The 24906-nt window shown below is 45.5% G+C and overlaps 1 protein-coding gene across 2 annotated transcripts in view; it reads left to right on the top strand.

The window, feature by feature from the left end:
• The first annotated feature begins 4910 nt into the window (after nucleotides 1-4910).
• CMTM4 (CKLF like MARVEL transmembrane domain containing 4) overlaps nucleotides 4911-24906 on the top strand; it is a 56559-nt gene continuing 36563 nt past the window's right edge. For both annotated transcript variants that reach the window (XR_005084869.2, XM_037162544.2), the window contains exon 1: nucleotides 4911-5356. Coding sequence is in view for 1 of the 2 variants with exons in the window: in XM_037162544.2 (XP_037018439.1) it covers nucleotides 5171-5356 (186 nt within the window). In the remaining variant the exon portion in view is untranslated. The remainder of the gene's footprint in view (nucleotides 5357-24906) is intronic.

The following is a 24906-nucleotide window of genomic DNA, read 5'->3' on the forward strand; positions in this document are numbered from 1 at the left end:
GTTCCCTGACTGGGAGGCAGTTGTCCTTGAGGAGACGGCCCAGGGCTAACAGAGGCCGAGGGACTTGGGAAGAGGCCAGGCCTGATCCAGGTGAACTGGGGTATCCTGGGGAATAGCCCATATCAAGGATGCTATACTCTGAGCAGCTCTTTCAGGGATTGAGATAAGAATCAGCATTGTGGTTGCTGGCAGAGTCTCTCCCCTGGCAACAATTGATGAAGTAGCATTTGGTTATTCATCAGTCTCTTCTGAGTCTGGTTGTCTTGAGTCAGCTCTCAGTAAGTGGACCAGAACCTGAAACCCAGAGACCTGTCCAAGGCATTTAGTTTTCTATGCATCTATCACTAATTTATCTTCTCGGTCATTTATTAGCTTCGTTTTGACTTCAGCACTCACGGACACTCAGAGACACAGCCACAGCCACAGACTCATAAGGTATTGCAATTTAACGCTGGGGAAGGCCCCATAATACCACGTTTTATCTACGATTACTATGTGGGATTCCCAGCAATGCCTTTTGGAAGTCTGTGAACTTCTGTCAAAAGTAAAAAAAAAAAAAAAAAAAAATGAGTCTGTCCTTGACACTAAAAATAAACTTAGGCTTGGGTCCAGGGACAGGAAACAGTAAGTACTGGAGGAAACCCCCAATCTTGCCTCCACTCAGTCCATCTCCCTCTTGTAGCCAGAGAGTAATTGTAGAAGTTAGGCCTCACCAGGCTGCTCTTCCGCCCAACACTCTTCTGTTCAGAGTCCACCCTCTCACGTGGCCCCTGAGGCCCTGCGGAGACTGGCCCAAGGCTACGTTTCAGCCTTGGGTCTTGTCTGCTAGTCCTCTTCCCCTTGAGTTCCGCCCGTGAGCCTCTTCCCTGTGCCTTGATTTTGCTTGTGTCTGGGCCTTTGCACGTGTTGTTCCCTCTGCCCAGGGAACACTGTTCCACGCCCCCCTTACCATCTCTTTGCTTAGCTAACTGCTGTTCATATTTCAAACTCCGGCTCACATTCTGACCCACAGACCCGACTGACTCCTCGCTGAGATCCCTGTACCCCTGTGAACAGCACTCAGCACCTGCTGTTGCATTCACTGCGTTCAGTGCTTGGTCTCCATGGCTGTGGTGGCCGGACCTCTGTCTGCCTTCCTAGCCACAGGCTCGTGTGTTCCTTTTCTTTTTTTTAAAAAATATTTTATTTATTTATTTTTAGAGAGAGGGGAAGGGAAGGAGAAAGAGTGGAAGAGAAACATCAATGTGTGATTGCCTCCCACGTGTCCCCCACCGGGGACCCGGCCCGCAACCCAGGCATGCGCCCCGACTGGGAATCGAACCAGCGACCCCCTGCCTGACAGGCCCATGCTCGATCCACTGAGCTACACCAGCCAGGGCTCGCATGTTCCTTTTCTAAAAATGGTTTTTAATTTAGCTTTCATCTTTATTAAAGTTATAAGTGCACATGTTTGAGAGAATCAAGTAGTTCTACAAGGCCTAAAACCCCCACATTTCCTGCCCCCAGAGGCAGCGCTTCGAACTCGAAACTGATGATTTTTGTTTTTATCTTTGTGTTTTTAACGAACATGCATTTACTGCTACCTCCCGGTTTTCCAGTTTTAAGCATCCACCGAGCTCCCATGATGAATGATGGGTATTTAGGTCTCCTGCACATCCTGCCCTTCCCCCTATCACGCAGGCACGCATCCTGGACCCCATCCTCTCCTGGTATGGTCACCTGCTTTTAGGTGGGTCAGTATTCATTGTTTACATTACTGTGTTTACGCAAATATTATTCCCAGTTGAGCTATGTGGTTTACCATACTTATTTTTCTTAAAAATTTTTTTAACTAGAATCTTTTTACTTTTTTAAAAAAAAGATTTTATTTATTTATCTTTAGAGAGGAAGGGAAGGAGAGAAGGAGAAATATCAATGTATGGTTGCCTCTCTTGAGTCCCCTGCTGGGAACTGGCCTGCAACCCAGGCATGTGCCCTGACTGGGAATCAAACCACAATCATATGGTTGCAGGCCCACACTCAATCCACTGAGCTACACCAGCCAGAGCATACTTATCTTTTTCTATAAATCATTTTATTTTCCCTGTAGTTAGTATTGATGAATATTTGCTTAGTTTCCTATGTGCGTATCACTAGTTTATCTCAAAACTTTCCCCAAACTATGTATCTTGCTTTGTGGTATATGGAGCATTTTGGCCCGCATCCCAGGCATGTGCCCTGACTGGGAATCAAACCAGCGACCTTTGGTGCACAGGCCAGCATTCAATCCACTGAGCCACACCAGCCAGGGCCAACTTTTAATTTCATCTTGAAGAAGTCTCTAGAAGTCTCTGGCTGCTCCAGTCTGGGTTGGTTGACTACCAGTCCCACTGCATGGGGGCCTCTGCCCTTCACCCTGGAATACTTATCACTTCTCTGTAGGCTGCGTCCACTCTTTCTGGGATTTTCTGTCCTCTGCTTCCTTGGTTTAAATCCTTGTTTTGGTGATGTCCTCCCCCAGCAGCCTCCTGAGAAAGAGGCAGGAAGTCTTTGCATGTCTGAGTCTGCCATCAGTTCTCATACCTGACTGATACTCCAGCTGGAAACAGACTTCTGGGTGGGATCGCTTTTCCTCAGAACGTGGAGGGGTTTGCTCTGTTCTCTTGTAGCTCCTAAAGCTGCTATGGAAAAATCTGATGCCTTTCTGATTCCTGACCCTTTATAATGGAATCTGCTCTGCTCCTCCTGGAATCTCAGAGATCTTCTTTTTGCCCCAGTGGTCTGATGTGCCTTGGTACCCATCCATATCCACTCACTATGCTGGGCACTGATGGGTCCTTTAAGTCCAAAACTCATGTTCTTTGGCTCTGAGAAATGTTATTGAATTATTATTTTTATTATTTTTTTAAAGATTTATTTATTTTTTTTTTAGAGGGAGAGAAACATCGAAGTGAGAGACATACATCAACTGGTTGCTTCTTGCATACTCCCAACTGGGGACCTGGCCTTGTAACCTAGGCACGTGCCCTGACTGGGACTTGAACCTGCAATCTTTCAGTTTACAAGCCTGAGCTCAATCCACTGAGCCACACCAGCCAGGGCTGAATTATTATTTTATGTCTTTTTCACTCCATCTCTCTCTTCCAACTTTATGGAGGTCTTATTCTATTATTCTCTTGGACTATAGCTATAACTTCCTTTTCTATCTTTTTGTCTTTTGGCTCTATTTCTTGTGAGATTTTCCTTGAACTTTTTTTTTTCATATTACTTAATACCCAGGGATACACACATATACACACAGTTTTCAGCATGGTGCCCCTGACCTCAACTGTGCCTAGTGACCTAGCTGAGACCTTCTGCAGAGACCGGAACTACCGTCTTGGAGGGATCCAAACTGCTTTTTAAGACTCTCAAGGTCTTAAAAAGACCTTGTCTTTTTACTCCTGCCTCTACCACCACTTACAGATGTGCTGGTGCTGCCCACCCCGGAGCCCTTTGTTCTGTGATAGAATCTAGGTTGCATTTCAGCCTTTCCCTGTGCCAGGTGAGGGTCTAGCTTCTTGGATTTGTGAAATCAGTCACCAATTGCCCACTTGCTTTTCTGTTTCCAGCATTTTGTTGCTATTGTCTCCTTTCCCATTCTTTGCCCCAATGGTGTTATGCCCTTAAAAAATAAATCCCCATAATTATTTCACTGGGATTTGGGGAAAGACCAGAGGCCAGAGCCTACACCCAACCATTCAACTTGTTATCTTTAACTGTCAACCTGTCTCCAGTCCCTAGCACATTGCTTAGTGCATAATAAGTGCCCAATATTTGTTGGTTGAATAGAGTATTAATTAGAGGCACTGAGTTTCCCATCTTTGGTAACAAAAAGATGAGAGCCCTTTTGGTACTTACTGCTTAGCTTGGAGTCCACAAACTCATCTAGGTTGTATATTAGGCAACATTATGCAGTGAAGAAAGTTGGAATCTGGGCTCTGCCCACCAATGAATTGTGTGGCCTGGGACAAGCTACTACAGGGCTCTGGAGTCTTAGTAATTTCTCCTGTAAAATGGGAACAATAATACCTTCTTCATCTAGCGCCTCGCTCAGTGCCTGGAGCATGGGAGGCTCCCGTCACATTGGTGGTGTGTAAAGAGTTCAATACCAAAGCGACAGTTCTTAGAAAGTCAGTGTTTTACTTAAATCTTCACACTTGAATTACAGATTGGTCTCTAATTAATGCCTTTCAGCGCAAAAGTCTGTTTTTACCTTGATGATTAGACAGAGATTGTAAAACCTATTCAACTAAGAGAGGGTCTCCGAGGGTCTACTGTGAACTAGAGCCCCTTCCCGGCCAGGCCAGTGGGTCGAGAACTTGACACTGTAGTTATTCATAAATATTTACCGCGTGTCGGTCCTGCAGACACATACTAAGTGACCCCCACTCATCTCGACTCTGCATCCCTGCAGCACTCAGCCCCTGGTCCAGAGGCGCCCAGTGTGGGAGCCCGGACACTAAGACCCCTCTCGTGAGACAAACAGTCCGAGTCTGTCCCACCCTGGGCCACGCACCGTTCCCAGCAGCCAAATCACACAGCGCATCCTCGTCTTCACCGGGAAGTACCCCGGCCTACCTGCAGAGGACCCCACATCCTCCAGAGGAAAAGCTGAAGCAGCTCCCTGGGACAGCAACTCCTTGCCCCTGGGTCCACCTCCATCCTCAGCTCCGGTTCCTCCGGGTCCCCAGAATCCCTTCCCGGACTTCCACCTTCACACTCCGGAATGGCCAGAAGCCGAGTCTAGTCCCACCCCCGGCTCAGGTGAGGGCGGGGCCTAAGGACGCCCCGCCCCCAGAGGGCCGCGGCGCGGGGCCGCCACCTCCGCCCCTCCCGATCCTAGGAGCGCCGCCGAGCGGCCGGCGAGAGGGCACTAGCTCCGCCCCCTCCCGTCCCGCCGCGCCGGCTCCCGCCTCCTTCCCTTTCCACCCGCTCCCGCCTCCTTTCCTTTCCGCTGCCGAGGCGGCGGGAGCCGAGCCCGAGCGGACCGAACCGCGGCCGCAGCCGGCGGCGGGCTCAGGGGAGGAGGCGGCGGGGCGGGCCGCAGGCGGTCAGTCGGGTGGCGGCGGCGATGCGGCGGCCCCGCTGAGCCCACCAGCTCCGGGCGCCGGGGACCGGCCGCGCGAGGCGGCCCGGGCCGGGCGGCAGCATGCGGAGCGGCGAGGAGCTGGACGGCTTCGAGGGCGAGGCCTCGAGCACCTCCATGATCTCGGGCGCCAGCAGCCCGTACCAGCCCACCACCGAGCCGGTGAGCCAGCGCCGCGGGCTTGCCGGCCTGCGCTGCGACCCCGACTACCTGCGCGGCGCGCTCGGCTGCCTCAAGGTCGCGCAAGTGGTAGGTGTCGGGCGGGGCCCCAGGTAACGGCGGGCGGCCTAGCCGCGCGCCTTCTCGCCCTGCTCTGCTCCCGGGGCGCAGGCCCGGCTGGCCTCCGCCGCGCATCCGCTTCTCGAGGCCAGACCCCTGCCCCACGTACCCCTTCTTCCCTCCCGGGGTCCCAGGGCCGCCCTCCCCCAGTCCCTTGGGAACTCTACTCTGCTGCCTCAGGTGAGCGCCTCCTACCTGAACACCTGCCTCCTGGCCTACCTGCCTTACTCCCACCTTCGCTCTTTCGGGCTTAGTGGTCCGCGGAGCCCGCTTGGGGGTTATGCTGTCCCCTGGGCACTACTGCTCATAGCAACTTGTGACAGATTTTCGGGCCCGCACAACCTCCACTCCTCCTGATGGTCCTTCTCTGCTTCCACCACTGGGGACCGTGGCTCTGCTTGCTCCCTGGTTCCTAGCAGCACCGGGCATATGATAGACGTTCAATAAAGGCTTGTGGAATGGAGCCATGTAGCTTAGATGCAGTAGGGAAGCCCGGGTCTGCCCATTAAAGTCTCCATTAAAGCAGAGGTTTGATTCCTTAATTAACCTAGTCAGAACCGGTATCCTTGACTCCTCCGCCCCAGCACGGTGGCTGGCTTTGCCCAATTGGTACCCAGAGTTAAATCACTCTGGGAGGGACGCCAGTTTGGGAAGTAACAGAAACAGAGAACTTTCTGTTGGACTTGCCTATGGTAGAGCTCATTTCTCAGAATTCTTATTTTTAGCTTCCAGGGTGCTCAAGGCAGGGGCCTGTCACTTCAGCCCCTCTTTTGTGGTTTTGTAGCAGGCCTCTTAGGGCAGTTCCTTAGCTCTGCTGTGAACAGGGCATGCTCCATTCTGGAAAAAATTGTCCAGATATTCTGTCACAGGTAGGCCTTCCTTCGAGGCCAGCCAGCAGAACTTTATAGACTCCTCAGCCAGAGAAGCCATTTACATGGAGCTGTAATGTATGTGCATTTTGTTTCTTCCAAGCCTTGGGCCTCTTGTGCTGACTTGAGTACATAGATAAGCGTGCCTAGGGAATAACGTCATTTGGGGACACCTTTTAAATAAAGGTCTCAGTGTTCATAAATTGCAGGATCATAGGCTGTTTTATCTCTCCTGGGTGAAATGCTTGTTCTGCTGACTGCTGGAGGGTATTTTTGAAGGGCTCTGAGGAAAGACAAAAGCAGTAGGTTATTCCTTTCCAGAATTTTAAACTGACCTGTTCCGGTAAGCTGCAGTGCTCTTTGAGATGTGTTGGTTCTGTAGTTATGCATTGCTGTTAGTGAAGAGAATGGAGGAGATGGGGGCGGTGTGTAACTGCCTTTTGAAAGAGGCAGCTAGGCAGTGTTGGAGTACAGCACAGACGATCAGAAATGGATCAAAGAGCAGGGCAGCATCTTGGGTCCAGGTAGAATATGGGTCCTGGTTAAGCACCTTGCTTTGTTTCCCTTGCAGACTTTTGAAAGTAAATAGCACTTGCCACTCAGAAGAGCTGGGAAAAGAATTGAAACCCAGTAGTTTGTATAAAATGTTATCCAGCCGTTATCACCTCATTGCTGGAACTTTGTCACCTAAGGCCAGTAATGGAAGCCAGTGGTATTGTAAGGTGTTATTTTGGTGTAACGACTCAGAACTTTCCTTTGCATCTGGAAGGGCTTTGGGGCCCAGCCCCTAACACCTCACCTAACTCTGCCATTTGTCTGATCTCCAGAATTTAAACAGAGACAGGTTATGTGGAGGTGAGTGAAGGGTGGGAGGGAACCTGCTTGAAAGGTATGGTGACTTGAAACAGTCTTCTGTATACTTAGATTCTCGGCCTTGATAACAGGGTTTTTAGGGGGAAAAGCCCCCCAAAAGTCCAAGAAACTGGAATCTAAATTTAAACTGGAAAGAAAAAGAAGTCTTGAAGAAGTTATGAAGATATTTCTAAGATGTTAGAAGGCTCAGAATTTCATCAAGAACTATGGATGCGTTCTAATTGTGTTTTTTTGAGAGAAGGTGGACTTTTTTTTTCATTTTAGCTTTTGTAGGCATTTCCTTGTGGTCTGTGGCCCATCACAACCTGTCGATCCTTGCTACTCCAAGTGTGGTGAGCAGCATCTCCAGCCCTGGAAAGCTTGTCAGAAATGCGGAATCAGAGAGGGCCCCCCACAGATTTTCTGAGTCACATGATCTCTTCAGGTGATTCACATGTACATCCAAGTTTGTCTTTTCCTGCCATTGTATTAACACCTCACACGGGTGCTAGTGTCATTTCTTGATCAGAACCGTTAAGAGTCACCCTCAAGGCTGAGGTTTTTCTGTGAAATGAGCCTGTACCTTCCTCAAAGGATTAAGAGAATGAACTACAGTAATATGTAGAAATTAGCACCGAGCTTGTTAGGTGCTTAGTGTGTAAGAAACATTAGCCATCAATATTGCTAATTGGTATTTTCTGTCTTCAAAGAAACTTGGTGAAAATGCCAACCCCAAATTATAATTGTATATTTGAATGGAAGATAGGTCAGTTCCTAGCAATTTAAAAGTTAAATTGATATTTTAAATGGAGTGTTATTTAATAGTAAAAGTTATCTGGAATATTATGAAAATGAATCACTGCATTTTCATATATTGTGTCTTTTAAAATTAACTCATTCCTGTCTTTTAGTTGGGGAGACTGTCTCCTGTGGTTTATTATATCAAACAGTAAAAATGCACTTTTTGTGGGAAAAGAGTTGGTTTAAACGATTGCTTTAAATTACCTTCTGCCTTATGAGTGTGGATTCTGAGAGCTAACTGGTTTTTACTCCCAGACATTCTTTAGTGAAGTACTTAATGTAGGTCTCTGGCTTATTTTTCCCCATCACCTTTGTTGGAAGCAGACTTTTGTTCTTGGAGTGGGGATGAGGGAAAGGCACACGGTCACACATACCATGATGAAATGACAGTGTCAGAAGAGGACAGGCCCTGGACTGAAAAATAATAACAGGTATCATTGATTGAATGCATACGCCGCCGTTGTCACCCTCATTCTCTGGATGAGGAAGTGGCGGCTCGGAGGTGGAGAGTTGTTCAGGGCCGCCTGGCTCTGGTGCCACGGTAGAGCTGGGGTGTGAACGTAGGAAGGCTGGTTTTGGAGTGTGCTCTTTGCCGCCTCCCAGACACATCATTCTGAATTGTTGCACAGAGCAGAGCAGGAGACCTTGAATCCAAGGCCATTTCTGTGGTCTTTGGGCACCTGGTGACCTTTAGGGTGACTTTTCCAATGCTTAAGCAACAGATGAACAAGGGTTTTAATTTCTTGGTGTGGAGGGTACTGTTCCTAGGTGTGCATTTTTGGGTGGTGTCCGGCTTCTCACCCAACAGACCTGCCAGCTTCCTGCAATGAGGGGATGTGCTTTCTCAAAAGTGCCAAGAGCAGAATCGGAATTTTAGTTCTGAAGAGACCCCCTCAGGGAACTCTTTTGCTGCGGATCCCTTTCCTGAGGCCCTCCCATGCCCAAGTGACCTTCTGACATTGCATTGCATTTGTGTAGGACTTTTTCTAACAAAGTTGGGTAATAGGAGATGTTTAAATTCAAAGTCTAGCTCCGCTGATCTTGCAATCTCTTAACCCTGTTGTGTCTTGACCTTCTCAGTGAGTAGCATGTGGGTGAATGACCGAGCATTGTAGGAACTGTAGGAATTAAGGGTTACTGTTTGACAGGTACTTTCCTAGGTAACTCAAAGACAAACATGAATATTTGCATTTCAGGGTGAGATAATAGTATATATTTTATTTGGCGGAAACCGTGTCTGTTTTTCATCCAAAGCCAGTCAGCACAGTCCCTCACAAATCCTACCCTCTGGGGGATGTGCTGGGGCCGGGGAGGGTCGTGCAGGTGATGGCGGTAAAGTTGTGGGTTTTATGGCGTTGCATTCTCCGAGCTACAGTGGCTCATTGTAAAACAGCCCCATTTTCCCCGAGAATGATTGTTGTTATCTTTGGAAGTTGTCTTTCTCGTCACGGACTTGGAAAATCAAACAGAAAGGCCAAGATAAAACTTCTCTTAAGTTTTCATGATGATTAAAAACAGTGAAATTGTCACCTGAGACCTCAGAAAAGTATATAATATACACATCTGTTTAAAACCAGATAAAGACAGTTCAAGCAAAGAACACCACAAACCAATTGCCCTCATGAACACACACAGTCACAGAAGTCCTCAACAAAATATCAGGCAATCAAATCCAACAGCATTATGTAAAGAGAATAGTACACCACGTCACTTGTGATTTATCCTGGGAACAAAAGACTGTTATACTTTTCCAAAATCAATAGATGTATTCCACCATATGAACAGCTTAACAAAAACCACACAATTATGTCAATGGATGCAGAAAAAACACTTGACAAAATTCAACATTCATTCATGATAAATGCTACCAGCAAACTAGTAAGAGAAGGGAACTTTCTCAACCTGAAGAGGGGCATCTGCCAAAAATTTACAGCCAGCATACATAGGTGCAGTGTAACACAGTGTTTGGAAGGGGGAACACTTCGCCTCAGAAGGGGAACAAGGCGCTGACGTCTGCTCCCACCACTGTATTCACCATCGTACTGGAAGCGCTGACCAATGCAAGCAAAATAAATAGAGGGCATACAGATGGAAAAGAAAGAACAACTGTCCCTATTTGCAGATGGCATGATTGTCTGTGTAGACAGCCCCATGGGAATCAGTAAAAAGCTCCTGGGACTAATAAGAGAGTTAGCAAGATTGTAGGAATCAAGGCCAAGACACAAAAATCAGTTGTACTCCTATATCCTAGCAACAAATCATTGGAAACTGAAATTTAAAAAGAACCCACAAACCCCTATCAGTTACGGTTGGTCTGAAAAGAATGAAATGCTTAGCTATAAATCTCACAAAACACGTAAGGGATCTGCACACCAGCGACGGCAGAACACTGGAGAAAGAAGTCAGAGATGATCTGAAATGACTGGACAGACGTGCTGTGTTCGTGGATTGAAAGACTCGATATTGTGAAAATACCATTCTCCACAAATTGATTCGTACATTGAACACAATCCCACAATTCCAGCAAACTGTTTTTAAAGACTAGCTGGTTGTGAAATGTGTATGGAAAATCAAATTAGCTGGGCAAAGGGATGGCGAAGGCTGGAGGAAGAGTGTGCAGGCAGAGGGAATAATGTAACCTGCAGTCACCTCTGTGTAAGGGTTCTGTGTGTTTATGTGTGTTTCAGGAAGTGGGGGATGGGTTCCAAGAACATGGACTTAGTCTCTTTTTACCACGAGACTTTTGGCCAGTGGCTTCTTCTCTTTAGGCCACAAGCAAGCCCCTTCAGTTGAAAATTGAGCTGATATTAGTACTACCTGCACGATGAGCCTTCCATTCAAAGTCCATGGCAAAGTGTGTCTCACATACTGAGTCACCCAAACCTGTTGGCACTGTAGAATAGCTCCAGAATGATACAAGGGAGAAACTGGGTGGCTGAGGGCCAAGGTGGAAGGGAGATTTTTTTTCACTGCATAGCTTTTCATACTTTTTGAATTGTATACCACATGCAAATGTCTTCTATTCAAAAATTACTAAAATGTTAGCTGTAATTAGCTTTACTTTTGTATAGATTAGCCTTGAGCTAATATACTGCCATAATCTTTAATTAGCCTTTTATTACTGCCCTTACTTTATAATTTGGAGGCCTTTGAGGAGAGTTATTTAGATAATACAGAACTTAAAGGAACTTGATGCTTAAATTTTTTTCAGTGTTTTCCTGTTTTAAAAAAAGCAAGCATTTCGCACAAATAGGAGTGTTTAATGTATTTGTTGAAGCTAATGGCAACATTCCTTTCACTAGAAAGGAATTTACCCTCATTTATTAGTTAAAACATTGTGTTGGGATATACGCAGTATGTACCATGGTGACTATAGTTAATAATTCTGTGTTGCATATTTGAGAGTTGGTGACATAGTCATGGATCTTAAAGTTCTCACACAAGAAAAAAAGCTGTATGGTGACAGGTGTTAACTGGACTTGTGGTGGAGATCAGTAGGCAATATATACAAATATATAATCACTGTGCACCTGAAACTAATGTTACATGTGAATGTAACATTATCTCAGTTGAAACATTGACAGAAATCAGAAGAAAAAAATTTCAGTATGACAGAGTCGAATGAAAATAACTTTGGGATTTATTTATTTATGTATTTTTAAAGACTTTTATTTACTTATTTTTAGAGAGGGGAAGAGAGGGAGAAAGAGAGAAATATCAATGTATTGTTGCCTCTCACGTGGCCCCCACTGGGGACCTGGCCCAAACCCAGGCATGTGCCCTGACTGGGAATTGAACCTGCGACACTTTGGTTCGCAGCCTGATCTCAATCCACTGAACTACACCAGCCAGGGCTAGACTTATTTTTCTTTCAAAGGCTTCATAAGATCCCTTGATGATGGTTTCCAATTTTTTCTCTATTAGGAAGAATGATTCATCAAATAGGCTGAATTCTTCTTTTCAGTTTTTTTTTTTGTTACATTTCAAGGAGTGTTTTTATTAGATCAAAGGGCAATATCATTAAATTTCTGAACATTCAGACTTTCGGTCAAGAGGGAGGCATAGGTATACATGCTTTGCCTCCTTGTACAACTACAGCAAAAATTGCAACTAGACTACCCAGTTTCATCAGAAAATCAAGCTGTATGGAAGTTCAACAACTAGGAATTTAAAGAAGCCACATTCATCCAGATGGGCAGGAGGGGCAGAGTGGATGGAGAGGCAGTGGAATGGATGGTCCCAGGTTCACATGTGGTAGATAAAAATCAGGAGGGACCCCTGGGGAACCAGTGATCCCAGCCTCAGACCAGACCACCCAGCCCAGGGTTCCAGCACCAGGAAGATAAGTTCCCATAACTTCTGGCTGTGGAAATCAGTGGGGCTGGAGGTGGCAGAAGAAAATGCAGGATTCTCAGGAGACTCCTCTAAAAGAGCCACAAAGGTCTCAGGACTGATGCAGACCCACCCCCTCAGGATTCAGCACCAGGGCAACAGTTGGAAGGGCACAAGTGACATACAGGGGGAAAGTGAAGTGACTGGCAACAGGGCAAGCACCGGGAGACAGCTCTGTCCTGGGCACATCTCCAGAGGCCAGGCGCAGGCACTGCCCTCTCTCTGAGCCCTCCCCCAACACAGGGCCACAGAGTGGTGGAAGGGGCCGTCCTGCCCTCGTGATTGCCTCGGGCTCCTCCCCACAACAGGCCACACTTCTAAGACAGGGAGTCGGAGCAGCTCTACCTAATACACGGAAGGAAGCACAGGGAGGCTGCCAAATTGAGGAGGCAAAGAAATATGGCCCAAATGAAAGAGCAGAACAAAACTCCAGAAAAAGAACGAAATGAAATGGAGATAAGCCACCTATCAGTCACAGAGTACAAAACACTGGTTGTCAGGATGCTCAGAGAACTCACTGGCTACTGCAACAGCATAAAAAAGACCCAGGCAGAAATGGTGGTTGGATTAAGTGAAATAAAGAAGACTCTACAAGGAACCAACAGTGGAGGGGATGAAGCCAAGAATCAAATCAATGTTTTGGAACATCAGGAAGAAAAAAAGCATTCAATCAGATCAGCAAGAAGAAAAAGCAAAAGAATTCCAAAAAATGAGGCTAGAATAAGGAGCCTCTGAGATATCTCCAAAGGTACCAACGTCCAAATCATAGGGATGCCAGAAGGAAAAGAGGAAGAGCAAGAAATTGAAGACTTATTTGAAAAAATAATGAAAACTTCCCTAATTTGGTGAAGGAAGTAGACATAAAAGCCCAGGGAGCAGAGAGAGTTCCAAACAAGTTGGACCCAAACAGGACCACACCAAGACCCATCACAATTAAAATAGACAAGATAGAGAATCTTAAAAACAGCAAGAGAAAAGCAGATAGTTACCTGTAAAAAAGATCCCATAAGTCCGTCAGCTGATTTCTCAAGAGACTTTGCAGGCTAGAAGGGACTGGCAAGAAGTATTCAAAGTGATGAAAAACAAGGACCTACAACCTAGATGACTCTATCCAGCAGAGCTACCATTTACACTGGAGGGGCAGATAAAGTGCTTCCCAAACAAGGTAAAACGGAAGGAGTTCACCATCACCAAGCCATTATTCTATGAAATGTTAAAGGGAACTGTGTAAGAAAAAGAAGATCAAAAGTATGAACATTAAAGTGGCAACAAATTCACAACTATCAGCAACTGAATCTAAAAAACAAACTAAGCAAACGAGCAGAACAGAAACAGAATCATAGATATGGAGATCTCAGGGAGGGTTATCAGCTGGGAGGAAGAAGGGGGAGAAGGAGGGAAAAGGTGCAGGGGTTAAGAAGCATAATTGGTAAGTACAAACAGACAGGGGGATGTGAAGAACAGCATAGGAAGTGGAGTAGCCAAAGAACTTATTATATGCATGACCCATAGATATGAACTAAGTGGGGGAGATTGCTAGAGGGAATGGTGGTACCACGTGGAGAGGGGCAAAGGGGGGAAAACTAGGACAACTGTAATAGCATAATCAATAAAATATATTTAAAATATTTTCTGAACATTTAAGAAATTATGGACTTTCTTAGCATTTTTCTCTATAACATATCTGGATGTCTTGCTTACCCACAGGTACTAACCAGTGGGCAATGGTGAGCTCGGTAAAGCCTCCTGGCTCCTCGTGGGTCAGAAGGCCAAGTGAATTCTCTGTTGACAGCCCCAGACCCTGTTCCTAAATAGAAAGTGGTAAGAGCCTTTCCCAGCTCATAGCACTTAAGAGGATGCTTAGAGGAGGAGGCAGGGACAGGAGGGTATGTGCCCATTCGAACCCAAGATGCCGCTTCCTCCCAGTGGAAACATGCTGGAGAGTGGCATGTTTCCAGCCAAAAGGTGGTTCTGGGTTTCCCTGGGCTGTATCCACTCCGTTAAGGGCAGAGGTCTGAGTGGCAGTCAAGGCTGACTGTTTTCCACGATGATCCTGTTAGCTCCCCGAGCTGTTGAAATAACCTGGGAATACCAGCATTCTGGCCTTCTACTCACAGCCGCTTGTCACTTGCCTCTTTATTCTTATTCCTGAAAGGACCGTCAGATCTTTTTGGAGGATGAGGTCAGATTTCCTCAGAAAATAACGTTGTTTGTTAGAGAATAGAGCAGTAGTCTGAGGCCCGTGAATACGATCACAGTCTAAATTTTCACAGACAGTCCCCATTTCCAGTGGCGTCTCATTAGCTTCGTTGTAAGTACATTCTAAGTTTTGACAGATGACTAGCTTTGAGCTGTGAACTATTCCAAGCTTTGAAATTAGAGTAATTCCTATAACAAGTATCCATGCATTGGCACTGTGTCCTGAGATTTTTGTTTGGGAAATAAGATTGCTGCTGAGGGACAGGTTGAATATGTAGAAGTAAAAAGCAGGATGAGTTGAGCTGGGGCTTGGCTGCCGTAGCAGGGTGGGACCTAGAGGGCCCAGAAGGAGGGAGCGCAGACTGGGAGAGGCAGAGAATTCGAGAGCAAGGTGCCCCGGCCAACGGGATGGCCTCCGCATCTCTGTGTGGTGGCGAAGAGCCAAGTAGTGACACTTCCAGAGGCTCAGTTCAGACTTGTCCAGGGCTGGAGCTGGCCTGCAGCTGGCTGAAGAGGGGATGGATGAGAGGAAGGGTACACAGCTCAGAAGGTGACGCCTCCTTTGGGGCAAGGTCTTTTTTTTTAGTGTTTGGAAATGTGTCTAATTTTTAAGCGGTTGACCTTCTTGATGGGAGGATTTTTATGTGAAAATTCTCACTTAAAGGCCTCATCTCAGTGCCTCTTGTGTGCAGCCTTGTCTCCTCACCTAAAACGATGGGGTCTGTCACTGGTTTTCAGAGGGGAGCCTCCAGGGAGCCCCCGAGTTTATTACTGTAGAAATGGAGGATTGAGAGTCAGACCGGGGGGCTGGGGACTTTTATATTTCAAAAAGTCTAATATGAACTGCATTAAACAGAATAGGGCCTTTATTTTTGGGGGATTGGAGTTTTATGGTACTGATTATTTCATGTTGATCAGAAGCTTTAACAACATTTTGATTAACTTGCTCTTTGCAGGTGAGATTTTATTCTTTCATCCCCTGCCTCCCAACCCTTTCCCCAAAATGCCGGCTTGGCTCTCTTCTTCAGAATTGTTGTTCTTCCGTTCTGCTCAGAAGAGACTTTCCCTGACCACCCTATCTAAAGTAGGACACTCTCAGCTCTGATCAGTGTGGCTCAGTTTGTTGCGTTGTCCCAAGAATGGAAAGGTCACCAGTTCAACTCCCAGTCAGGGCGCATAGCTGGGTATGTGTTCGGCTCCCGGTTGCATTGGAGAGACGGTTGACTGATGTTTCTCTCCCTCTGTCCTCTCTCTCTAAAAATAAATAAAATCTTTAAAAAAAGGAAAGGAGGACGCTCTCCTGTCCCTACTCTGTCCCCCTCACCTGCTTTATTTACAGCCTGGCTCGATCAACTGCATGAGAGCAGAGGTGTTGCATTTAAGTTTTCTGCTTTATCCAGTGTTTAAAGTAGTGCCCGGCATACAGTAAGGCCAGAATACACAGTTGAATGGACAGATAGACTTATCTGTTCAATAAAGAAAAAAATGGATATTACTTAATGTAGTTTGTAAGGTCAGGATCACCTTATTTGAAAACATGCGATCCACAGGGAAAAAGGACCTATTTATATATTTATGAATAAATCAACTTCTGGACTCTGTTCTAGGTGGAAAATGTTGGGGAGGAAGTATGGAACTAAAATGCCATTGTAATTGTTTTTTTCTTTTTTTAACTGTAAGTTTAAAAGTGTATTCACTGCTACTAGGAAACAGAAGCTTTTGCTTAGGAGACAGATTTTTGTGAAAGAGGGAGAACCATGAGAGGCTTTGCCAGGCCTTTTGCTTAGGGAAGTGTAAAAGGAAAAGCAAGGATTCTGTAATTATTATTGGAGTCATCTGCTTTCTGCCTGACATGTCGTGAGAGAGGGTCGCTCAGGATCCGCCAAGCAAACATTCTGAGAATCCTCAGAGCAGACACTTAGTATGTGTAAAGCAAGAGTCACAACTGGGTTGAGACTGAGAGTTCTGGTGGTTGTTTTTGTGAAGGTCTGTGATTAAAATAAAAGAACGGCCGCTCATGGGGGCCGAGGAGTGAGGCCTCTACCTTCCCCGGGCGGGAGAGAACCGTGAGAAACACGGCAATACGGAATTTCGTCCCTGAGCATTTCACTTGATTGGTTAAGTTTGGGAATTAAGTGGGTTAATAAACACTTACGGTGATCAGAGTTGAACCGAATGTGGATAGTTCTGGATGGTTTCTTTCTTGCCGTTGCGATTTGATGACTGGCCCAGTGGAAGCCTTCATTTTTGTGGTTTCTCGTTTATTCCAGCACAGCTATGAAAAACAGTTTAAGGCTAAAAAGATTTTTGTGCCAATGGAAAAAAAAAGAGAGAAAAGAACAAACCCAGGAACAATGGCTCTTCCAGCGGTAGTTGCCTCTTTAGCTTGTCTCCGTTCAACCATCTTTGGTCCCAACCCTGCACATGTGTGTCCTTTGAGATCGAGAGTTGGGTAAGTAGCTTTAGAGGCAGGTCAAGATCAGTAGCTAGATGTTCGGAAAAATTCCGACACATTCTCTCTCTTTAAAAAAATCCGTACTTTATGTAGGTTTGAATGCCTGGGAGGGGCAGGTACTGTTAGACATATGTAAATAGGGTAAAAATCCTGCCTCCAAGGGACCCCCAGTCTACTTGGGGGGTGAGGGTTTGGTATGGTGCAAAGAAAGTACACAAACCATTGCACTCACTGGAACCAGATGCTCTGTTGGAGGCTGGGGACCATGCACATGGCGAGGAAGCTCTGTGGCCTTCTGGGAAATGGGCACATTCACATGTTGAGTATTGATGTCAGTGCCTGGCATACGGTATGGTATGTCCTGTGAGAAGGAATATACCAGGTTCTGGGGGTCGAGGGCAAGCCTCAGAAAGGGGTGGTGAGGAGATGAACGCAGTATCATTTGTTCACCAGGCAAAGGTATGGAAGGGAAGGGTCTGGGGAGGGAGGGGGGGACCCAGGTTGGAAAGGGCCTGATTTGTAAGGTTAATGAATTTGGATTTTCTGAAAGAGATGGGGAGTGGTTAGGGCTCTGGATGCTGAGCATTTGAAATGTGGCTAGTATGAACTGGGCTGTGCATAAGTACAAAGTATGTGCTCGAGCTTAAAGATGTAGTAGGAAAAAATGTAAAATAACAATTTTTATATGATTACATGTTGAAGGGATTGGCGAGAAATATTCAAAGTCATGGAAAGCAGGAACCTACAGCCAAGATTGATCTACCCAGCAAATCGTTTAGAATAGAAGGTCAGATAAAGAGCTTCCCAGACAAGAAAAAACTAAAGGAGTTCGTCATCACCAAACCATAATTTTATGAAATGTTAAAGGGACTTATTTAAGAAAAGAAGATCAAAACTATGAACAATAAAATGGCAATAAATGCAAACCTATCAACAATTGAATCTAAAAAACAAACTGTGCCAACAAGCACAGACAGAAGAATGGATTTGGAGAGCATTTGGGTGGTCGCCAGGTGGGAGGGGGTGTGGGGAAATGGGTGAGGAGGTGAGGGGATTAGGAAGTACAAATAGGTAGTTACAGAATCACTGGTGGGGGGATGTAAAGTACAGCATAGGAAATGGAGTCACCAAAGAACCTATACTCGTGACCCGTGGACATGAACATTGGTGTGGGGATTGCCTGAGAGAGTGGGGCATGCTGGGTGCAGGGGGCAGAGGGGGGAAAATTGGGCCAACCGTAATAGCATAATCAATAAAATGTAATAAAAAAATAAAGTGCAGGTGTTTACCCAACTCAGGTGTATCACCCAAGGGCGGGCACCTGACTTGAGAGCTCTAAAGTTTGGATTGTAACAAAACCATAATGTTTGCAGGTGAAAAATGACCTTTTAGTTCCTTAATTTCTCTGAAAATAAATTGAGGTCAGGATAATTTGCCAGAAGATTGGTTTATATTCTTTTACAGTATGATTTTGTAGATCAGACTGGGAAACCGACCCGCACTAAGACAGGCGAATACATCCCCGGGGTCCTTTGCATGGTCCTGGAATGTGTGTTGGTGGTGGAGGCGGGGATGAGCGTGGTGCTGCCGTGCTCGGTAAAGGCTGACAGTGCAGGGTGGAGGGAGACCTGGGGGACCCTGGCTGGGGCAGTGGTGTGTGGAGCCTCTCTCAGGTGTCCGTGAGGGGTTCTGTAGGATTCCTGCTTTTCTGTCTTTCTTCTTTTTAATGAGCTATAGAATCAGCCATTGTGTCTCAGAGCAGATCAATATAAATGAAAACAAAGTTAAAAAATGTAAAAATAGTTCCACTTGTTTACAAGAGTAAACTCATTAATACTTACCACACGCATCATCGGGACCTGCTGAGCCCTGCCTGACCAGCGCGGCTCAGTTGGTTGGGCATATCATGCTTCAGAGCAAAAGGCTGGGTTTGGTTCCCAGTCAGGGCACATGCCCCGTTGTACGTTTGGTCCCCTATCGGGCGTGTGTGAGAGGCAACTGATCAGTGTTTCTTTCTCACATCAATGTTTCTGTCCTTCTCTTTTCCCCTCCCTTCCCCTCTTTCTAAAATAAAGAAATAAAATCTTTTTTAAAAAGTCCTGTCAAATTCAGGATTTCAGCAATATTATTGTCAGGGAGAAACAAGGCAAGTCCCCAATATCCTGTTCTAAATCTCTGTCGTTCAAGGCTCCTTTGTACAGTCGGCGTGGTGCGCACTGCACAGTGGGTGTAGCCGAGAGGGTGGGGGAGGCTGAGAACTGGCCACGTGCTCTGCCTGTGAAGGCACATACCCCGGCCCTGTGTGGGATCCAGTGGGAGGAAGGGTTGCTGTTCCCAGTTCGTTAGCCCAGAGGGCTGCCATTTTCAATTTGCTGTCCTCTCGTCAAGCCAAGCTCCCACCCCAGCTGGGATCTGTTTCTGACTGGCACACATGTGCTGTTTGGAGCAGCTTGGATCTTATTTAAATGGGGAGCTTATTCTAGAGACATGGCTTAACTGGGATAATAAGCTAGATAGAAGGGTATCTTTTTTTTTTTTTTTTAAGATTTTATGTATTTATTTTAGAGAGGGGGAAGGAGGGAGGAAGAGAGGGAGAGAACATCAACGTGCGGTTGCCTCTCATGCGCCCCCTACTGGGGACCTGGCCCACAATCCAGTCATGTGCCCTGACTTGGAATTGAACTGGCGACCCTTTGGTTTGCAGGCCAGGCCTCAGTTTACTGAGCCACACCAGCCAGGACAAAGAGTGTACTTTTAAATAAGACCAAATAAAACAAAAATATAAACTTTAATTTTCCAGATACAGTATTTTAAACAGACTTATTTTGAATTAGTAAGCGTGTGCAGGGCCTTCCCTCCCTCCTGTGTGGTCCTCTGTGAGGCATGAGGATGCTGGTGTATTCAACAGTGCATGACTGAGTGATGAACATGCACATAGAAAAATGACTTGCTGCCTTGTTTCAACAAGAGCTCCCGTGTTGAACTTAAAAACTTTCGGTCCTGCTCAGAACCTAAACTATCATTAGAACACCGTCAAACAGTCGATGATGTGCAGTGGGTGTAGGATGGTGCAGATAACCAGGTACAGCTTCCACTCTGGGAGGTCCCGTCTGGATGTGTGACTGGGTGGGCTGCTCCCAAGGCCAAGCCCATCCCCGCACTGTTGGCCAAGGCCGAGTTGCCAGGAATAGACACATGGGTTCCTTTTGTGTTTGCTCAGGACCGGGTAAACCAGGCCTTGGAGGGACCCAGAGAGGGCCAAAGAGCTGGGCCTCATGAGCCTTGCGGGTTTTACCTGAGTCAGTGCTTCATTCGAGGGGACTCTTCCTTTCAGGTTCCTCAGTCAAAAGGCAGCCCTTGGCTTGTGGGCCACAAAGGGCCCCTGTCTTCCCTTCACAGACTGGACTTCCACCTAATCACATCTGAAAGGGGACTGGGCTCTGCTCCCTGCTGGCCCCAGTCTAGCCCGAGGCCCCCCAGCTGCTCCCTCCTTTGCCAGCTGGGCCTGTTGTGGAGGAGTGTCTGTCCATCAGGCTTCTCTGGCTGGGGCTTAGAGCACTGACGACCTCCATCTGAGAAGGGGGGGGGCAAAAGCTGGCCTGTGGGGCCTGGGGGCCATGGTCCTACTGTGGAGGGCAGCCTGTGGCACTGTGTCTGTCTCGATAGCCAAGGACTGGCCGCCATTGACCTGAAAGAATCCCGGGAGTAGGTCTGGTCAGGAACCTGAGTGGTGGCTGAAAACCAGGCTAACGCAGGTACCAGTTTTCTTCATAAAATCTGAACCTTCTGCTTGGTTGCTTCCAAGAAGAGAGAACTGGCTGAGGATAACACTGTTCGAAAGGAAGTAGAGTACGATGAGGTGTGTGGAATGCATCGCCGCTGACCTGTGGTCCATGGGAACACAAGCCCTTGCTGTAGGAACACCATGTAGGAGGCCTCACGGAGCAAACCATGTTTCGCCACTACCCAGCTGTGCAAAAGTGCAGGATAGCCTTCAGGCTCTAGTGGGAACCCCCAGGTATTTTCTGTAAATGATGCAGCAACCCAAAACGCAACTCTTAAAGGTCACAGGAGTTATAAAAATGTTTGGGCAAAGTTGTAGGCATTGCATTTTCTGATAGAGATATATTCGTACATATTATGAATAGATTATCTATTTAAAATCATTCCAGGTCTGACGCCAACTTGCCAACTTGGGTTAAATTCCGGAGAGCACGTCTCAGTGGCCTGATTACCACACTGTCTCTCTTAGGGCGGGGCTTTCGCAGAGTTGCTTGGCTAGCTTACCACCTTGTGCACTCAGGGTACTGAGCAGTACTGAGCATGCCACCCCTGTGCAAGGAACAGCCTGGGGTCACTTCTCTTAGGGCTGAGGAAGGCACGGGGGGAGGAGGGATGGAATAGCTCCTGGTGGGGTGTCAGCCTGCCGATCCTTCCCTGTGAAATGACTCTGACTGGCTCCATCACAAGCCTGTGCGGCAGCTCTCCCCTCTCTTCACCCCTCTCCCAGATGTCCTGCTCTTCTCCTCGGCGCACGCCCCTGCCTTCGGTCCACGTCAGGATCCGTTCTGCCTCTTCACCACCACTCACAGGCCTCCTCCCATCCAAGCACCTTTGCCTCTCACCTCCCCCCCGCGCCCCCTTATTCAGAGACACCAGAGGAGCTTTCCATGTTTCTCTTCTTCATGTTCCAGCCACACATCTGGTAAAGTGCCTTCTGGAACCTCGGTGCTGCAAGAGGCTTACAGAGCCCCTTTATGTCAGGGACCACCATCTAAGGCATACCTGAATGGAACTGCAACACAAATATCACATTTTTAACTTGAATGCTATTTTCCAAAATGGAAAAAAATGTTTTCTGATTATAAAAGTATTGTGTCTGTTTAAAAACACCAGATCACTGTACAAAAAAAATGAGTAAAACATTAAAAATCACTGGTATTCTTAGTAGTTAGAGACCTTCCATGAATAGGTTTATATTGTTTCAGATTTTGTTCCTGTGTGTTCATACTTGTAGAAATGGGACATTATACATTGGGTGTGGCACAAGTGGGTTTTTTCTTATAAATAGATTTATTGCATTGCTTTTAAGAACTTTTTGTGGAAGTACAGTGTACATACAGAAAAGTGCACTGACCTAAGTGCACTGACCTAAGTGCACAGCCAGCGTGTCAGCGTTGTGCCTGATCCTGATTTAGGTGCTCCTTGGTTGGCTCTGTCCAGTAGACTACCCTGTCTTGCTTTGTTTTGGTTGCCATTTTGGCAATTGATCTGTTTCTTTCTTTAGAATAGTTTTCGTTTTGTTTCATGACTAAGTGGCAAAACTGAAGCCTTTTTATTTTGTATTTCGAATGGGGAAAAACAGCACTTAAAAGCTACTTTAGAGGCCTAACCGGTGTGGCTCGGTGGGTTGGGCATCATCCTTCAAACCAGAAGGTCCCAGGTTCCATTCCCGGTCAGGACACACACCTGGGTTGTGGGCCAGGTCCCCGGTTGGGGGCACACAGGAGGCCGCTGATCAATGTTTCTCTTGCACGTTAATGTTTGTCTCCCTGTCTTTTGCCCTTTTTTCCCCTCTCTCTAAAAGTAAATAAATAACTAAAATTTAAAAAGTTAATTTAAAGTTTTTCATATCATGGTTTTGAATGAAACAAGGAAGAAATCTAATAAGGGGATGCACACCATTTTCTTTCTGAGAGCATAAGAAAACTGCCAGAAGTTTGAGCTGTAGAATATGGACACATGCCAAGGATGTTGGTGGTCTCCACATGGGCTTTTTAAAAAAAATTAAACTACAATAAAATTTCCTTTTTTTTTTTATGTACAGTTCTATGAGTTTTAATACCTATATACATGCACGTAGCCACTAGAGTTAGGATACAGAACAGTCTCAGCCCACAAAGTTCCCTCACTCCCCTCCTCCGCAGTCACAGCCAGCCCCTGACAACTACTCGTCTGCTCCGCATCGCTGTGGTTGTGTCTTTCCCAGAATGCCGCCCAGAGGGAATCGGGGAGCATTCAGTCCTGAGACTGCCTTTCACTCAGTGCCATGCATTTGAGATTCATTCATGTCAGTCAGTCAATAGTTTATTCCTTTTCATTGCTGACTAGTTTTCCATTATAGGTATGTACCACAGTTTATTCATGTATCTGCTGAAGGACATTTGGGTTGTTTACAGTTTTTGTGTGAATATAGGTTTTTATTTCACTGATCAGTTTTTTGCTTCATATATTTTTAAGGCTCTATTATTAGTACACATTTAGAATCATTATATCTTATTAGTGAATTGAGTCATTTTTTAAAATGTAATTTGCCTTTTTATCCCTGGTTATTTTCTGTTCTCTGAAGTCTTTGTCTGATATTAATTTAGCCACTCCGGCTTTCTCTGGTTGGGGATTGCATGGTTTATTTTTGCCATCATTTTATGTCTAAGCTACCTATATCATTATATTTGGAGAGAGTTTCTTACAGGTATTATGTAGTTGGGTCCTATTTTTGAAAATCCATTCTGACCATCTCCACCTTTTAGCTGGTGTGTATTTAGATCATTTACATTTAGTGTTAATATGTTTGGATTTAGGCCTGCTGTTTTATCATTTATTTTTTGTTTGTTTTCTCTTTGTTGTTCTTCTTTTTCTATTTGTCTCTCTCCTTTTGGATTATTTGAATATTTTCTAGTATTCCATTGTAATTGATCACTCTTGTTTTCAATGTAACTGACCTCTTTATACAGGTTTTTTAAGTGTTTGCTCTAGGAGTAACTATATACACAATGAACATTTTATTGGCCAATTATAATTACTATTTTATTACTTCAAATAAAATACAGAACATTATTACCCTTACGTAGATCCATTTGCCTCTTTTCTCTTTCCTCGTTTTAGTTATTGTATACATTGAAACCCTACCAGACAGTGTTAGAAATTCTGCTCTCAGCCATCACACATATTTTAAAGAACTTAAGAGGAGAAGAATTGTCTGATATATTTACCAAGGTTTTTACCATTTATGTTCATCTTCTTTCATTTCTGATGTTTCAGGTTTCCCTTTGGTATCATTTCTGTTTGACCTGAAGTTCTAAAATTTTAGCATTTCATTTAGAGCAGGTCCACTGGCTATGAATTCTCTTGATTTTCTTTTATTTGAGAATGTTTTTATTTCACATTTATTCCTGAAGGTTAGTTTTGCTGAATGTAGAATTTTAGGTTGTCAGTCTGTTTCTCAGCACTTTAAAAAATCTTATTTCACTTTCTGACCTCCATGGTTTCTGATGTTACATTTACATCATTCAGATCTTTTTTATTTTTTCTATGTGTAATATGTAATTTTTCTGTGGCTGCTTTTAGGACTTTTTCTTTGTTAGTTTTCAGTGGTTTGATTATGATGCATCTGGGCATAGATTTCTTTGAGTTTTTTCTGTTTGGGGTTTGCTGAGCTTCTTAAATCTTGAGATTTATGTCTTTTGCCAAATATGGGAAGTTGTCCATTATTATTTTTTCAAATACTTTTTTTTCCTGTCGCATGCTCTTTCTCCCCCACCTTTGGGATTCCAGTCACACGAATAGTAGACCTTTTGAGATATCGCATAGGTCCCGGAGTCTAAGCTAGGGGATTTTGGAGAAAAACTAGGAAACGGACTCCTGGGTCTTCGGTACTTTCGATTCTTGTTTCCCGTCTGCCCACTGCTGTTTGTTTTTCAGAGTCATGGAGTAGTCGCTTCACGCATTGTTTCCAGATCTCTAGCAGCATTTAGTGGGGTGAAGGCGGTGCAGTGTTCTTAACCGGGATTCCAAAATTGTGATACTTGGGAGCTTTCTAGTTTATTTTTATGTTTGTTTATTTATTTTTAATTTTAATTCTTGTTCAAGTACAATTTTCTGCCTTTTACCCCCATCTAGTTTATTTTTATTGTCTGTAGCAGATAGGCTGTTGGCTTGCAGATTGCTGGGGC

The sequence above is a fragment of the Artibeus jamaicensis genome, unplaced genomic scaffold (assembly GCF_021234435.1).
Source record: "Artibeus jamaicensis isolate MK-2021 breed Jamaican fruit bat unplaced genomic scaffold, CSHL_Jam_final contig_464, whole genome shotgun sequence".
NCBI classification, from domain to species: domain Eukaryota; kingdom Metazoa; phylum Chordata; class Mammalia; order Chiroptera; family Phyllostomidae; genus Artibeus; species Artibeus jamaicensis.